Raw genomic sequence first — 18,241 nt, forward strand, 5'->3', positions numbered from 1 at the left:
TTAGCAGCACTTAATACACTGAAATGCGTATAGTTGACATTTAAAACGACACCAAACATTATATTAACATAGTAAGCCAGTAATCACAATAAAAATAAACCAAATACAGAAAATATAAGAAATTTAACAATGCAAAAGAACTATTGCTCACAGCTTCAGTCTTTTTGTTGGTGGTAGTTTGGAGGTATACAAGATTTAGAAAATAAATAAACTCCCCCTTAGGAGAAACTAAGATACCCTAGATCAGTGATCTCCAAACTATTCCACAATGGGCCGCAGTGGGTGCAGGATTTCACTCCACACCTTTTCACCAATCTGGTGTTTTATGAGTGTAATCAGTTGATTTCAGGTCAGTTGCTGCTTGTTTTAGTATAAATCACATAGGTTAAAAGGTCTGTGCTTGATCGGTATGAACAAAAACCAGGACCCACAGCGGCCCTCAAGGACTGGTTTGGAGACCCCTGCCATAGATCGTAGACATTTCCCCTCACTGAGTCTGTTACACTGTGTATATTAGGGCATAATTTTCAACAACAAGTGCTAATTTTGTCATGGTGTAAACCAGTAAAAACAGGTTTCCGATACATTTGATTGATTAAATGTCACAGCAGACCACCAAAATTTCCTGCAATCAACTATCACACTCAATTAACCACCCAACCTGATTTTGCACAAAGATCCAATCTTGGAAAATGACGCCTTTCACAATCTTCATTCAGTAAAAAAAAAGACAAAATTTTGTAGCGGTAATATCTGTAAAACAAAATTATTTTTGCGGTAAGATCTGTAAAACAGTTTATCAACAAGTCTTGTTGTTTCAATAACTATTCAAAGAGCAACAGCCGGAAATCCAGATAACAAGGAAAACAGTCATTGGTTTCAGAGTGGTGAGCAAAGAAGTGTTCAAGGATGAAGAGCCATGATCCATAACCAAATAATAAGGTGGAGGGAGTGAGTTGCTGTGCATTGATATGTGTGGTGTGATGTGCATGTGAGAATGACACATGCAAACAAAGAGGTTGAATCCAAGGAGAAAACACAATTGGAGTCTGCCACTCATTCCTGCAGTGAAGTTAAAACGACGAATTACTCCAGGTATTTATGACCTAAGAATTTAAATAACAGACAAAGTCAATCATCCAGCAGGAACGGTTAATACCTAGGTGCAAAGCTCTTAAAAAACATCAATATTGTCAGCTTAAACTCCATCCGAAAGAGGGGAAAATAACATTTATAATTGTTTAATTTTTTCTATTTAGCAACAACATCTATTTGGAATGAAATAATGCTCAAAACCAGAGGTCAACAAGATGGTGCCCACTGGCACTAGGTAGCCCAAAGGACCACTTGAGTAGCCCATGTGCCTATTATAAAATAATCAGTGATTGGACATTGATATTTTCTATAAATGTTTTTGGAGTGATCATTTCAAAACATGCTCAATGTCACATGAACAAGTATCGTATTTTTCGGACTATAAGGCACACCTGAGCCAATGGGTTTTCCCATTGGCAGTGTATCAAATACTTGTTCTCCCCACTGTAAGTCGCACCAACCCAAAAATGCGTAATGAAGAGGAAAAAAAAACATATATAAGTCACATTTGGGGGGAAATTTTACTTGATTATATCTAACACATAGAGCAGATATGTCATCTTGAAAGGCAATTTAAAATAAAAATACAATAGAGACCAACATGCTGAATACGTGTACAGTGTGATAATGTTACATGATGCATGAACAACGAAATGCGAACGTGGTTGGTATGTTAACGTAACATAGCTTTTAAGAGTTATTCAGATAACTATAGCATAAAGAACATGCTAACAAGTTTACCAAACCATCAGTGTCACTCCAAAACACCAAAATAATATGTAAAATGATATAATAATGTGTTAATGATTTCACACATAAGTCGCTCCAGAGTATAAGTCGCACCCCCAGTCAAACTATGAAAAAAACTGCGACTTATAGTCCGAAAAATATGGTAGTAGTCATATTTATATTTCGAAGTGTGGTTTTAAGGGTGTATGAATTTGCATAGTCAGTACAAGAGGTATTGCAGCACTCAGTTTTAAATATTTGCATTTGATTCAAATGCAAACATAAAACTACAACATGCTAAAGTTTTTAAAATATTGTTTTTCTTTTAATAGGTTTTCACCAGTATTCATGTATGACTATCACCGTCGCGTCTGTAAGGTTTGAGGAGCTTGAATGCATATGTAGGCCTATAGCTTAAATATTTTGCAATTTTCATTACACAAAATTGTGACTTAAATTACAAGACTGTTGGTATTATTTATTTTTTGTGACATATCAATTTAGTCAGTAGGATGATAAGATGAGGTTTTCATACCGTTCCTCTCGAGAGTAACGCTTAATATGGATTTTGCTCTGTGTTGTAGCTGCTGGCTGGCTGCATATGTTTGACAACCGCAACAGCTGTAACACATCTTTTGGAAATAATCCATTAAATTATCTAATGTCAATTTGGTTGGAATTAGAAAATGGCATTACATAGTTTTGACTCTGGAAGCTCAGAGAAGAAAACTCGGTTTTGGCATTGACATACTGAACACGTCTGAAACCACCCCCCACTAAACAATGTGGCCACACCTATCACAGTTTTTCACCAAATTGTACTGTATAGGCTGCTAGAAAAAAACAGCCATCCTGAGAACTGCCAACCTACAATCATACGACCACTTTTTTGAAACGAAACCAACAGGCTAGAATAAGCAACCTAAAATTTCAAGGCAAATATTATTATTATTAGAAATTATACAAGACTAACATTTGTAAATTTGAGGAGTTTAAGAAATAAATCTCATCAAATACATTTTAGGATTTTGTATTAACTCATTCACTCCCTGCCATTTTCACCGGAGCAAGGCCCTTCGCTCCCAGCCGTTTTACTGGATTTTGGCTGATTTTGCAAGGCCCACAGAAAATTCTGTTCTATTGCTATATAAACATGGAAACCACCAAAAGAAAGATTAGACTCTTCTTTCAGCAGAAAATAAAAGTTAGTCCATATCTCTTTCCATTCTTTAGAAATCAGCATTAGAAAATAGCCTAGTTTGAGCAATTTTCCAAAATTATGATGAAAAAACAGAGAAATTGAGCTTTTTGTAAAAGCATACCTTTCAAACATAACTTTGACTTTAACACAGCTATTTTTTGCTTTTGTGAAATCCCAAACATCGGAATCATGTTTTCGTTCTACAAAATAACATAAACAACAAGAAAAATAGAGCTTTTGATCGCAAAGTAACAATTTGTTTACACATAACTAAACTATTGAACTGTTGAACTATTTACGCACATAACAATGGGGAAGGCTCTCGGCTGCTCCTGGTTGAATGAGGTGGCTCCCAGTAATCTGATGAGATGCCTCTTGTAAAAAAAAAAAAGAAAACAATTTTTACGTAAAAGACGATAAATATGTTTTTGGGACACTAAAACAATTAAAAATAGAACATATTGATACGTTTTTGGGAGCAAATGAGTTAATGATGATTTGACGCAATGTAGCTTAATATTATACCTCATTGGCAATGTTTTAGCGATGTTAAATGTGCATAATGTTAAATGTTAAAAGTGCATTATTTCCTATTTTTATATCTTAGTTTAAGTAAAAGTTTGAATTAATATTTCAAGTGACAAACCATCACATTATTATGCCGTATTATTTAGTTTCAGAAATCCTTACATAAACAGGTAAGGCGATTGAGAACAGCTTTCTATTAAGTGTCGTCCGAGAAGCAATGTATGGTTAGTCTTGCCCAAAGTCATTTTGACAGCGGACAGTAAGTGGCAGGAATCTTCCAGTCTTTGTCATTTTCTGTACTGTATGTGCTCTTGCTTGGCATTGTCTTCCAAGCATGTTGCCATGAAAGTTAACTATTGTTAGTGACTTGAATAATAAATAATACACAATTTAGGAACTAATCGTACTAAGAACAGAAAGATTGCCTAGAGCATGTAAAGGTTTGAGATACTTGGCTACAGAGTGAAATATTTCCTAGATGCATACTGGAAATTTTGTCTGGTTGATTCATTCTTCTCAATACCACATTTAAAAGCCAGCTTAAGCCATTAACATTGAACCAGGACAGGATTCATTCTTGACCCAACTTATTGAAAAGACAGTTTCCATTTAAAGAAATGACCTATATATACACTTAAGTATTAGAAGGGCTGCTTGAGGCCACAGCTGTCGTAGTTAGTAAAAGCCTTCTTAAATCAGGAAGCAGACACTATCTAACTTGCTGAAGCTAAAGCCAGGTTATAAATCGGTGGTTCCTCAGTGATAGAAGAATGCCACAGGTGTGGTTCTCCTGACAAAGTCACAATATGGGCCAAGTTAAGTTACTCTACATCATAAGAGCACCAGGTTAAGCCTCAGGGATTGCCTTCAGGCCATATGGTGCAGATCTAGTGTATACACAGGTGATCTTGAGGTTCTGTACTTTGCTGACGTGAATGAATAGGTCAAAATTAGTTCAACAACAACAAAGAAAACACCAAAAGAAAGATAGTAGCAGGATAATGACCTTCATCAAAGCCTTCAAAATGCTAGTTTTATGGCAATTAAAAAAAAGAATAGTCTTAATTGACAAAGTAGGGTAAGTAGGTAGTAGTAGTTGACCTCTTTTGAGTAATCTTGCCAACAGACATACAAACAGACCGGCAGGCAGCTTGTGACCTGGTTCATCCCAACAATGAATTAGTCTTATTTTCTAAACATGGAAAATTAGATCACATTGCATTTCTTGTGATAGTTGCATACAATGCTGTTCAACATTTAATTTCTCCACTGCTTTTTCTGTGAGTCATTTTAGTGCAGGTAGTCCCTGGGTTACGATGTACCCGACTTAACGTGATTTTGACTTTACGACGCCGGAGTCTCGTCCGCCATTTTGTTTCCATAATAATGTTGACTTTTGTTTTGTAATGCGTGCTTTTATTTTGGCGCAAGAAGCATAGAGCAGGTAGTACTTCCAGACGCGCGTAACAGCACATGTACACACGAAGAAGAGCGCACGCACCCACACGAGGAAAGGTGCATTTACTCCCATGAAGAAGTCACGCAGCCAAGTGAGAGCCAGGGGAAATATTACAGCTGCACATTTGTTGCTTGTGAAGCATCCACAGAGACAACACATTTATATACAGTAACACCATTTGTACTGTATATTGTAAGTTTTCAATTGTGGTCAAATACTTGGGGCGAGTTTATGTGATTGTTTTTTAAATGACGTGTGGATGCTAACTGATACATGCTAATCGTTACGTTTGTGTGGATTCTCATTGCTGTAACAGCAGCTAGTTATAAACGCAAATCTGAATTGCTGTTATTGAAGATGAAACTGCTTTAATTTCATTTTCATTTTAGTTTCAGTCTTTAAGTTTAGATGTCATGAGCAGCTGAATAAACTCAGCAAACCACATGGGCGTCTAACATCGTCATTTCGGAGCTTAGCTCATTGTCTAGCCAGGATTTGGCTGCAACGTCTTGGCGAGGACAGTACATTGAGGTATAATACATGTTTTTGGATAGTTATTTTGAGATATGGGGGGTATTTATGGGTAGTTAAAGGGTTAATTCCAAATTCGGAAATCCGGGTTACGTCACCAGCGTAGGAACAGGACTCGTTCGTAACCCTTGGACTACGTGTATTCACTGACGTTTGCTCAGACAATAGGGCAAAATGTGTTATCTGTAAATATCACTAATAATGTTGAAAGATATCTTACAAACAGAAAACTGATAGTTACACCGTGCAACAATACTCACATACAAATTTTCAAGGTGCAGAGACTTAAAATCTATTGTTACCCACCACAAAAAGGCAAACTCAGTGACCGCATGACTTAATTTGAATGTTATACTAGTAGTTGTCGTGTATTTTTTATACAAATAATCATAGTAATAATGACAAAGCTGTGCTGGTGTAGATTAATGAACAACTTCAGAACACTGAAAGTCACTGGACTATATATGAGCACAGGAACATTAATGTAAGGGAAATTCCAAAAGCATCATGATCCGACAGTCTCATAGTCTAACACAAATGGCACATTTTCACTTTAAAGCTCTAAAATTTTGATCAGTTTTATATATTTGTGGTGGCTAACAGTTTAAAAAATATAAGACAAGTTTCAAACAGCTGCCTCAGAATGACAAACTGAGCCTGCAATTTTGCACTAGAATGCTACTTCCAGTTCCATCAATAATCCTTGGCTTACCCATGTAGCCAAGCCTCCACTTTGAGAAGGCTACAATACTGCTGCCTATCCAGAAGTATTCTTCCACCACATGGGATGATTTAGATTCATCCATCTTCTTGTCTTTCATGGAAAAAGCTCCTTTAGCCGGTGGTCCGGGCATGTCCACAGTAGCCACAGCGGCCGAGCACATCAGGGCCGAAGACATTGGACCGATGGACAAGAAATTGCTCCTTCTGTGGGCATTCATTGAAAATAATGGAACTTATAATTGGCTGGATATTGCTCCGTCAATTGTCAGTCTTCAAAAAGGTACTGTTTATTGGTGTTCAGTCACCATCTCGTTTGTCATCTGTAGCATCACTCACTGGATGGGTCCCATTTTCAATCCAAAGAGAGAAAAAAAGCCCACAGGAAGACTTGCACTTACTGACTGTTTGGAATCAACAGTTGGTCAATAATCCTGTAATGTTATTGCTCCAGCAACCCTGTTTATTGCGATGCCATCTCCTTAATATTCTTCTCTGACAAAGACCCACAAGAAAAGAAAATTCTGCAGCAGCAGTTTGTTTTCAAATCTGCAATTTATCTCCATTCTGTGCCATTATTTTCTTTAACCCACATCAGGGGTTCTGGAATTGCTGAGGTCTTCTCAAAGACTGGCAGGAGTGTTAGGCAGGTAGAAGAGACGGTGAAGCACAACACACAAATTGCAACTGCAACATGTGTGCTGTGGGTTGGAAATCCTAAATCCCTTTGGAGCCATAATCCCAGTCTAGGAGATTTGCTAATGGTGTGTAGTGAATCAGAATGACCCACAGAATAAAAACACAGTCAAGAGTAGGGGTAGGAAACTCTCGGTAACACCCGATACGATACGATTCGCGATACAGGACGATCATGATTATCTCACAATATGGTGCGAAGAGAAATATATATTTTCATATAGTCATGTATATTTATACGTATTCATTCATTGCTTGTCTGTTACTGGATGTCTTGTACACAAAGTACCTGTTCTCATTTCTGTAAACATTTGAACTCGTCTCGATATGATAAGGGGGACATACGAATTTATTGTTTACACCTTGCGTTTTTCCACCGTCTTTATTTCCGTGATTCAGCCAGCGAGGCTAGGATGAACTTGCTCATTGCCATAGAAACAATATAAACTGTCCCGCGCAGCGTTCGGGGCGGTCTGACGGAGAAGTAGGAGCATTTTTCTCTTATTCTATTAATGATGGGGGCGAGGCCTGAGTTGGTTCACAATAGGGCTGCAGCTATCGATTATTTTAGTAGTCGATTAATCGATGAACTAGTTAGTTCGAATAATCGAGTAATCGGATACAGAACATAAAAAGATTAAAATACCTGAAATGAGCTTCAAATGGTATAAAATAAAAGATCTATGTACATCAAAAGAAAATTGGCTAATTTACATAGCAAGAGTTCGCTAGATTGCTAGAATGCTATAAAATACTTTTTTTTTTTTTTACAACGCTAATAACAAATGGTTCAGACACATTCTCACAAAAAATGGCTAAATATACAGTACCTTTAAACTAAATTACGAATGCATTGAAAAAAACAAGCTCAATCTAAAAACCTAGCTTATGTTGGTCTTAACAGGGAGCAGCTGGATTCGGCCATGTAAAATGAGGCAGACTAGAGGGCAGTGTGTCCACCCAAATCAATAAAACTATATGCAAACACTTTCAAAAACAAACAATTGCAACGCCACTTTAATTAAACGAATACTCGAAGCAGCAAAATTTAATTTGAATCTTTTTTTCTAACAGAATACTCGAGTTAATCGATTAATCGTTGCAGCACTAGTTCACAATAGGACTTTCTAAAATTAGTATTTCTGTCCTTAATTAATTTGATACTTTGTTCCATGTTTAATTTTTTATTTTTATTTGTGCTTTCTTTTTGCTTCTGATTTCGTTCATTTAAGGGAATTACTGTAAAAAACCTGCAATAAGAGAAAACCGACTCCGGCTGTCTTTGCCTCGACTTTTTTTCCTTTCAGGTAACACAACAATTATCGATAAATGGGTCAGGAATTCCAATCTTTTGTCTTCCTCACAGACTATAAATTAATGAACGCTCATTCGCCCCTCCTAGAACTGGATATCTAGCACTGTCAGTGGCAGCCAATGAGTTAACATAGACACTATTCTACAGGAATATTTTGGTCTAGTGGAAAACTTTGGTAGCAACCTGTTGGTTGACTTTCTTAAACAGTGGCATCTTTAAAACGATATATCGATTCTTGGCGGGAGCACATCATTATCTTATTGGGATACAAAGCATCACAATATATCAGCATATCAATATACTATCACACCCTCGTAAAGAAGCTAACTGTGAAATAAATGCTGATAATAAAATAAAACTTTAAGGATTACACAGCATGTAGACATAAAGAGGCTTTCCAGTCGCACTCCTATCTGTGAGTCAAAACAACTCTGCTATCGACTTTGCCTTCATTAGATTCAAGTATTTTTCCAGGTCTTTGAAATACCACGTGACTCAAATTGTTTTTATGAAACATGAATCAAAGTGAGGGTATCTGCATCAGTGAGTGAAGATATTCAAGAGTAGTACTTCCATGATATTTGCCTTTCCAGCTCAAATCACCACAGTGCACACTGTGACACAAGTATCAATTGTTGACTGAAGCAGGTCAGGGTGGGATATGGTAGTCTGAGCACGTTGAATGGTGTCAAAATATTTTAAAACTCTGAAGGAAGCCTCACAGAAACCAGTACAAACACAATGAATGAATCTTAAATGGACAAATTTAACAAGGCTATCACAGGAACAGCAATACATTAAATGAAAACTAATTGAGAAATAACCCACTACATGAATGTTTAACCACTGGCCAAAGATCGAGAGGATGTCAAAGAATTACCTCTGTTTTCTATCAACTGGTCATAATATTTAATATCTCATCCAGTCATCTTATTGAAAAATTTAGTGTGTTTTTTTTTTTGCACCATCTCAGCACTTTGCAGGGCTCTTGGATTGTTTTACTCCAAGAAATTTCATAAAGTGTAAGACACATAAACAAGCAAAATATATAAATAAAAATGACTTTCTTGCAGAATGTTAATGGGGCTAAATTTAGTCGAGACGACTCTAGTGACCCACTTCTAATTTATTTACTCCCCTGTGGCAGTTTACACATGGTAAGTAAGTAAAAGAAAGTTTATAAAAAATACCTGCTTTTAAACTGACATCGCCGTTGCTGTTGCTTTTTGTTTTAACATTAACATGTTGAGGTGGATACATGCAATAATCATGCAACATATAATGCGGTATCAATTGAAAATAATTATTTTTAAAAAATAGAGGCAGGTAAAAACAACTGATAATAGTGTATTACTATCTCCTTGCCATTCACACTCTTGCTAAAATAAAAAACAAAAAATAATTGACTGTGGTACTTCCCTATTTCACAGATTAAACCATTATTACTGTATGCATCAGAAGTGAGAAGTGCTGAATGACTGCACTGTTTGGCATTACATTTATGAAAATCATTCATATTTACAGTGGAGATGGGAATTTAATAAGGGAGTGCCAAACACTCGATTATTAGATGCATCGCGATTCGACACGGGATGATTATATTTTGATTCATAAATGCTGCCGCCCAGGCACCTTTAACGGTTATGATGGATGCCGCCAGTTACTGAGTAAGAGATTTACTACTTTTTAAAAGACTGGAAAATAAATTTGTGTATGAGACAGGCAGGAACCCGGCGGTCGCGCTTCTGTACGCAAGTTATTTTTTAGAGCGAGAGGGGAAGAGAGATAATTTGTTGCTCCTTGTCTTTCAGTTGTCCAGCAGTAGTTTCAAGTCATGTTAATTGAAAAATTTCCTGAGTGTGTTGCTAAGTCCCGTGTGCGAGGTGAGTACACGAAACCCTCTTGTACTGTTTAGCCTTTATTGTTGTTGTTTTTGAGATGTTAACAGTTAGCGCCGAGCGCTAAGCTAGTTAGCGAATTCGCTATATAAATGCCCATTTGTGCGTTTTTTGTTTACAAAAGTTACTCCATATGTGTAGGCGTGGGGTTGGTGATGCGTCCCCTCCTGCCATCCCTGAAGGCCGGATGATGGGCGCGCGGGTGGCCCGGGGGACCACCCTGGGTCCCGGGGGGGGGGGACGGTGGCTCCTTTGCTGGGCGGCGGGAGGAGGGATGGGCTGCGCATGGCCCCCCCACCCCCCCGCCCGCCCTCCCTCCCTCCCCGGGCTGGCTGGGTGGAGGCCGTGGCCCTGGGTTGCCGCCCGCGCGGTTTCTCCACCCGTCTGCGTGGCTGTCGCGCGCCCGGTGGGGCTTGCGTGCTGCTGGATGTGGTAGGGCATGCTCGGGTTGGGGGTTCCGGTGCCGGGATTGGCGATGCGGCGGCGTAGGGTTGGTCGCCAACGGGCTTACACTCATAAGAGATTCACACGATTACTGGGTTCTAGATCACAGAACTGATTTGTGTACACTCTACCCCTTTCAATCACTTAGCTTATAGTCTTATAGACAGCTCCACCCCCATTCTCCTCTTTCACTGGCCAATTGGCCCCCACATGGTGTAAACCGGAAATACATCTCGCTGACGATAGCACCAGCATATTAGTAACTAGTTTAGATGTTCAATGTATTTCTTGTTGTTGTTTGTGTATGTGTTTCTTTTCTTTCTTCTCTTGTATTTCTTTTCTTCTGTCCCCCCATAATCCCTTCCTGTTCGCTGCTTTGTCATAATAAAAAGGTATTTTGAAGGATCACAATGGGAGTATGTCAGACTCTCCATGTGAAACATTAAAACTGTTCAGAATCCGGGCACTTAGACTTTCATTCTCTGTGTCAAACAGCTGAACAGGACAGGTTTAAAAAAAAAATTAAATTAAAAAATTTAAAAAAAGTTACTCCATATGCAGAACGTGTAAAACCATGATTAAGTACAGCGGTAGCACTACAAACATGCAAAATAGTACAGAAATCTGTGAAAAAAAAGTATATTGGTTAAAAGAAGTCTTATTTCTAAAGACACTTTGTTTCCAGAAAATGTGGAATTCATTCCACCTTTGTAAATGTTATTGTATTGTTGAGAGAAATGAGTACTTCCTATGAATACCTAATGTTTTTGCACCTTCTTGTGATAAAGAGCATCTTGTTTTGTATTGGTATGTTGAGAAATAAGTACTGCCTTTAAAACGGTTAACGATTTTGCACTTTCTTGTTAAAAAAAAAAAAAAGCAGCTTAAGGGCAGCTTTTTGTTGTATGGGTATGTTTCCATTGTTCCTTTTGAATCATTAGGATATTTTAAAATTTAAATAAATAATGGACATAAATTTGTTTGGCTGATTTATTAATTAGTAATGTACGATGCATAGATAATCGTGATAACCGTGATCATCGTCAATACCGTTATCATCGTTCAGTTATCGAATCGTAGCACCCTGAATCGTAACTGAATCGAGTCATGGGGTGCCTAACATGGCAAACCCCTAGAATTTAACGCATTAATTATTTACATAATAATAAAATTACAAACAAAATTAATAGAATAGTTTTTAAAAATGTACATATTTCAACCGCAGGTTACGTTCCAAACATTGAACCTTTGTCAGTGCTCAATTTTCTAGTGCTCCGACTAAATTAATGAACACATTAGCACAACTAACGGCTACCAAAATAGAGAAATCCAGTTAAATAAGCACATTTCTAAAGAGAAAAAAAAAGTCGAGGGGTTTGTGCAAATACTATTACAAGCCAGTCTTTACATATTCCACAAACCTAATTTTTTGTCAAGGTTACTTGAAGTACAGGTTAAAAAAAAAAAAAAAAAAAAAAAAGTTACTTGAAGTTTTATGCTTCTCAAATAACCAGTTATTTTTCTGTTTCTTTTGCCAGAAAAAAACATTTGCACTTTGCGATATTTATTTATTTATTTATTCTGGATGTCTTTTTTGGAACATTTAAATTCTGAACTGTTCCAGAAATGCAATTAATCGCATTTTTCATAGTATACTATTTGATTCATTCATTCACTAAAATACTTTAAATTTAAAAAATAATGGCTTTTTGGGACAAATTATGCTATGTGACTGAAATGTGATTAATAAAGATTAATTAATGACAGAGCTTCTGATTTATTAGATTCAGCTTTTTAATCGAGAGCCAGCACTAATTCATATATTGTAGTAAAGTTTACATCTATAATACCCAAATTACACCAACAAGTTGTTTACTAGTTCTGTGATGTCTGTTTAGAAAATTAAGCTGATCTCACAACAGTGTTGATTTTGTGCCTGTGCCTTCCTACCGAGTCAGACTTTAGTTTGTGAAACATTTACAAAATGAACATTTGGCAACACTGCATTCTTGTGTATGTGTTTGTGCTTTATGCCTCCTGGAGGAATTTGGTACAGCTATTCTAGTTTATTTTGTTAATTGGTTTGATGTCTCATGGAGCCTTTGCACTAACATAAAAAGGTGTCATTATGGCAGCATGATAACAGGATTCCGTTTAGAGCAGTGGTGTCAAACTCATCTTTGTCATGGGACACATCGTCGTTATGGTTTTTCTTCAGAGTACCATTATGTCTGCCAACTCATATAAATATTTAACATAATATGGCTGCCATTGACGGCGCTAGAAGTCCAATCCATTTTGTCTAGGAGGGGCTGACCTCTTCTAGCCCTCCCAGACAAAATTGACTGGTTATCTGGCATCGTTAATGGCATTGAAACTACGGCTGCCTTGATTAAACGACAACTAATTAGCAAATGAATCGACCATTTCACTCTGTAAATTACGGACTATATGTTTCATTCACCAAATTTTACAAGTAAATTATATTTGTATATATATCTATAAGCCGCCATGGAGATAAACTGCTGGCAACCACATTATATTATGGGATATTTACACAAAAAGACTTGCGGCTCATTAGCCTGGAGAAATCCATAAATGAGCCCCACTGGACAAATACTGCAGGATTCAAAGTGGGTGAAAAACGCACCTGTTTATTGTCTGAAAATTTTAGTTGATTCTGGATTTTGAGCACTTTTTTGTTTTTGTTTTTTTCCGTTATTTACATCTTTTAATTTTAAATAAAGAACAAAAACAGGGGGGCTGCAAATGTTCTCGTTTTATTTATTTTTTTAATTAAAAAAGAGGAAGTTATCTTTCCATTTATTTATTCGTTATTCCTTTTTTTTTTAAAATTCATTTATTAATTTTTTTCATTAAAGTAGAAAAGGGGGTATTGCAATTAACATTCTCTTTTTATAGTATAAATTTACTAGCAGTATGTCCCGGCGTTGCCTGGCAAACTACTTGTGCTAGGTTGTCGGGGCCAAGGTTTGTTAAATCGACACATAAGAAACTTAGAAATTAGGGTTTCCCCAAGATTTTTTTTTTTTTTAATTTATGCTGGATGGATTTATCGAGCAGTATGGCCCAGCGGTGCTAGGGCAAAAAAGTGAAAATTGGCATTTTCAATGCTAATTTTTTTAGTCTCAAATTAGTTTCCTGCATTAAATGAAGGCGTACGGAGATCAAAGAACACTCACAGACACATAAACTGTGAAAAATTTCATCAAAATCCACTCTAATCCCTTAACTCTAAACCTTCATGAAAATTGAACTTTTTTTTTTTAATCCATCGTCTTGTTGTGGAGTACTCAAAGCCACAACGTATCATCACAGCATATTTAAACTTGTACATGAAAACGTGAAGTTTGAAAGCCAAATGCGACATTGCAATCATAAGAAGCGCGTCTTTTACCCAGAAGATGGCGCTGTCACCACCACAATCAGGTATTTGCTATGTAATTTTTGGACTTTCGAATGAATTTTCTGCACTAAAATGAGGCCTACAGAGATTTACCACATCTAAGAAAACTCCCAGACACATGAAGTACAACTGTGTGAATTTTTTTCAAAGTCCATAGGGAATGAACACACACACACACACTCCTACACATAAAACGTTCAATTTATATTAGTGCTGTCAAATTTATTGCGTTAACGGGTGGTAATTAATTTTTTTAAATTCATCACTTTAAAATATTTGACGCATTTAACGCATGCGCGGAATGACCCGCTCATGCATTGCCTCAAACAGATTACAATAAGGCTGTTTTTTGCACATTGAGAGCTAAGAGGCAGAGAAAGGCGAGTGGACACAGGCGTTCATTGGACCGTGCCGTTTATTGGCATAAGCTTCGGCAACTCCTTCACGACAAACATAAGTATCACTTAGTGAAAGCACAGCAAAAATAATATTCCTATCGCTCAAAAAAATAATGTTCACAAAAAGAAAAGCGCTTCAATCTGTATTAATGAGGCCCTGTTCTCACACAGTTAAACAAAAATGCAAAGAGAACTGGCATTCCCAATCAAAATAAATAATCAAAATAGCTATGCAAATACACATAAAACTTACTCAGACTTTGGACAAACTATTTAAACATTTTGTTTAGCTGTCGTTGAGCTCAACAAATACACTGGATGGCAAAATTTAGTCACAATATACAAACTATCAGAGGTCTCATACGTTGTGAAGCCACCACTCAAAAGACCGTGAAGTACAATGGATGGACGAGTAAACAGGGAACTACGACGACAGACCGTGAAGTACAATGGATGGACGAGTAAACAGGGAACTACGGCGACAAAACACACTCATTGGCCTGATTTATAAGTAATTTAAAATTCACCATTGACACCTTGTGGGGTATTTCAATCACTACTTTAGGTAGTTTAAAGACACTGTGGAAGAACAGCAGGGAGCCCATGTGACGTCACCGCTCGGCGATGTCAACAATGGCGAACTACTAGTTTATTTTTTTCATTGAAATTTTACAAATTTTATTAAAACGAAAACATTAAGAGGGGTTTTAATACAAAATTACTATAACTTGTACTAACATTTATCTTTTAAGAACTACAAGTCTTTCTATCTGTGGATCCCTTTAACAGAAAGAATTTTAATAATGTTAAAGCCCTCTTTTGGATTTTTTGTTATAATAAACAAATACAGTACTTATGTACAGTATGTTGAATGTATATATCCGTCTTGTGTCTTATCTTTCCATTCCAACAATAATTTACAGAAAAATATGGCATATTTTAGAGATGGTTTGAATTGCAATTAATTAATTTTTAAGCTGTGATTAACTTGATTAAAATTTTAATTGTTTGACAGCCCTAAAATATGGCATATTTTAGAGATTGTTTGAATTGCAATTAATTAATTATGATTAATTTTTAAGCTGTGATTAACTTGATTAAAAATGTTAATCGTTTGACAGCCCTAATTTATATACAAGTATAGACAGATATTTTAAATTGTAGTTATTTTAAGTGCTTAAAAATACAAACACACACATAAAACTAAATATTTTCTAATTATTCTCTGAAACTAGATATAAATCTTATTTTAGTGAGGCACAGGATTTCCTTTTGCAGGCTCTACAAAATGATGTGACAGGCCGGATCAGACCCCTGGGCCGCCAGTTTGACACCTGTGTTTTAGGGTATTTCTGATTCGAAACATAATGTTCTAGTCTCGGCAGTGTAGAACTGGGGCACCACTACCATTGATCATCACTGTCCAATTAGGGATTTCGTCGGCAGCGAGTGCTAAACAAGGGTTTACCTTCCCACTGTGTTATCCATAATTAAATAGAAGTCCGGAGTGGACTGACCTGAAATAGTGTGGATTTATCCGGATCAGCAGAGCCTCCGTGGAGTGTAGAGCAGGCTGCAATCCATTCAGATGTCACTTTTAGTCACTTTTGAAATAACGCTAGCCAACAATTACCACCGTGATACGTACTCATTCTGCTTCTTTTCATTCATAAAAACGCACTTAAGTAACAGATAATAAAACGTTTGAACGCAGTGATGTTAAATGCTACCATAGATTGAAAGCTCAGTGAAGTGTCTATCTATCCAAAAATGGGGGTGTAATTTAAATGCACAACTCACCATGACCACGGGGTTTGTCTTTTTTGCTTTTCCCAGTTGGACATTGTGTAACGCTGTTTTCAAAAAGTAGACTAAAGTGTGATTTATTGCGCAGTCTTCTAAGTTTTGACCAAGTAACGTAAATATAAATTTTCGACGGTTTGTCGTTGTGAAACCAATAATGCGTTGACTCGTATAAATTATAAATGTGGGGCATATTGAAGGAATATAACGAGGTGGAATTCTGTCCAAATTGTCACTTGCGTCAAGCGTAAACAACGAGCAGCGACGCATGGCCATGACGTCATGATTTAGGAAGCGCTCTCACTTGCTGGTCACTCAAGTATGGTGCATTCGCGTACACATATAAAGCTGGATAACTCAAATACTTCGGCTTTGAAATGTTTCCTTATTGTTAAAGACGTCTACTTAATATATATCTTATCTTTTCACAGCACAGGTAAATTGACTATTGATTCAACACTGATATCTATGACTCATTTTCATTTTGTTTGCTAATGACTGCTTCTGAGTGTCAAAAACGTGCTAAAAAGCCACTGATTTTGATAGTGGACTAGCTGGGGAAATTGTTTGTTTTTAGTTTTATTTTACGTTATTTGGATGTTTGATTAAAAAAAACGTTTTTTAAATCAAGTTTACGGGATAGTTTGCATTGAAAATTCCCTTAATGTCCCTTTGCTGTCCTATTTGTCCTATAATGTCCAATTCTAGTAGGTATGTTTTGCTTTCCTTTGCAAACATTTGGATTCTAAAAATGTGAAGTGCCTCAATTATATTATAATTTTATCTATTATTAATAATCATTATTGTATTTTTTAATATAATGTTTTGATTTAGAAATATAAATACACATTTTTATAAAATTATACAAGTTAATTAAAAAAAATTAAATTGAATGTACCAGAAATAAACTGGGAGGATTCAGTCCAGGCTGTCAGTAAATGATCGCTGTAGAGCAGACATGTCCAAAGTCCGGCCCGGGGGCCAAATGCAGCCCGTGGTCAAATTTTATCCAGCCCTCAGCCTCTGTCATGAAATCAATAACATCTGGCCCACACACAGACTTAATAAATTGGTCAGCAATACTGCTACCAGCAAATGAAGTAGCTTAAACACCAAATTTACCCACGAAAAAGCAGCAGCACTCTAAGCAACACTATCCCCTGTGACCCTTTACTTCCAATTTTCTAAAATGGCAACAATCAACAACAACAACAAAAAAGAAAGTTGACTGCGACGGCCGATGCTTCAAGGATAAGTGGAAATTGGACTATTTCTTCACTAAAATATGCAATAACTGTGTATGCCTCATTTGCAGAGAAAGTCGCTGTTTTTAAAGAGTTCAATGTGAGGCGATATTACCAAACAAAACACTCTTGACATGTACGACACGATTACAGGGAAGATACGCAGCGAGAAATTGAAGCAACTTGAAGCTAGTTTAATTTCACAGCAGCAGTATTTCGCAAGAGCCCGAGAGTCGAAAGAGAACGCCACAAAGGCTAGTTGCGAGATTGTTGAAATTATTAATTAACAAAAAAATAATAAAGCAAATGTGACACACATAATGGCTTACTAAAATTTGCTTAAATATATTGTTCTACGTAAAGTACGCCAGCCAAGCTCAGCCCCCCACATTTTTACTGCACCAAATCTGGCCCCCTTCGCAAAAAGTTTGGACACGCCTTCTGTAGAGTGTCACAAGTGTTACTACCAGTTTAACATGGCATTCACACAAATACGCAGCGTGGACAACATAAAACAAAATGAGATTTCGTGTTGGGTTTTTTTAGTGCTTGCATTTAATCAGTTGATACCTCGAGACTCACCTATATTTACTACAAGCTTTACTATCAAATCCACAATTACACACAGTATTAAGAAATGGCATGAACCACAAAATATTTATGTATTTATACACTGTATTTCTATAGTAACGGCTGTGACTCAGTGGCTCGCTGTCTGAGAACCAGTAAATGCGAACATTGGAGCCGTGTACT

The 18,241-nt window shown here is 36.8% G+C and overlaps 1 protein-coding gene across 9 annotated transcripts in view; it reads right to left on the reverse strand.

The window, feature by feature from the left end:
• Positions 1-18,241, reverse strand: part of plch2a (phospholipase C, eta 2a) — a 118,028-nt gene that overhangs the window by 61,303 nt on the left and 38,484 nt on the right. For 5 of the 9 annotated variants that reach the window (XR_009067124.1, XR_009067123.1, XR_009067122.1 and 2 more), the window contains exon 1: positions 6,256-6,959. The exons of 1 other annotated variant lie outside the window; for it this stretch is intronic. Coding sequence is in view for 5 of the 8 variants with exons in the window: in XM_057859162.1 (XP_057715145.1) it covers positions 6,256-6,484 (229 nt within the window). In the remaining 3 variants the exon portion in view is untranslated. Of the gene's footprint in view, positions 1-6,255; positions 6,960-18,241 lie in introns of those variants that run through there. 3 more of the 9 variants (XM_057859137.1, XM_057859127.1, XM_057859183.1) reach the window with 1 other exon arrangement.

This window comes from Corythoichthys intestinalis, chromosome 2, assembly GCF_030265065.1.
Source record: "Corythoichthys intestinalis isolate RoL2023-P3 chromosome 2, ASM3026506v1, whole genome shotgun sequence".
Taxonomy (NCBI): Eukaryota; Metazoa; Chordata; class Actinopteri; order Syngnathiformes; family Syngnathidae; genus Corythoichthys; species Corythoichthys intestinalis.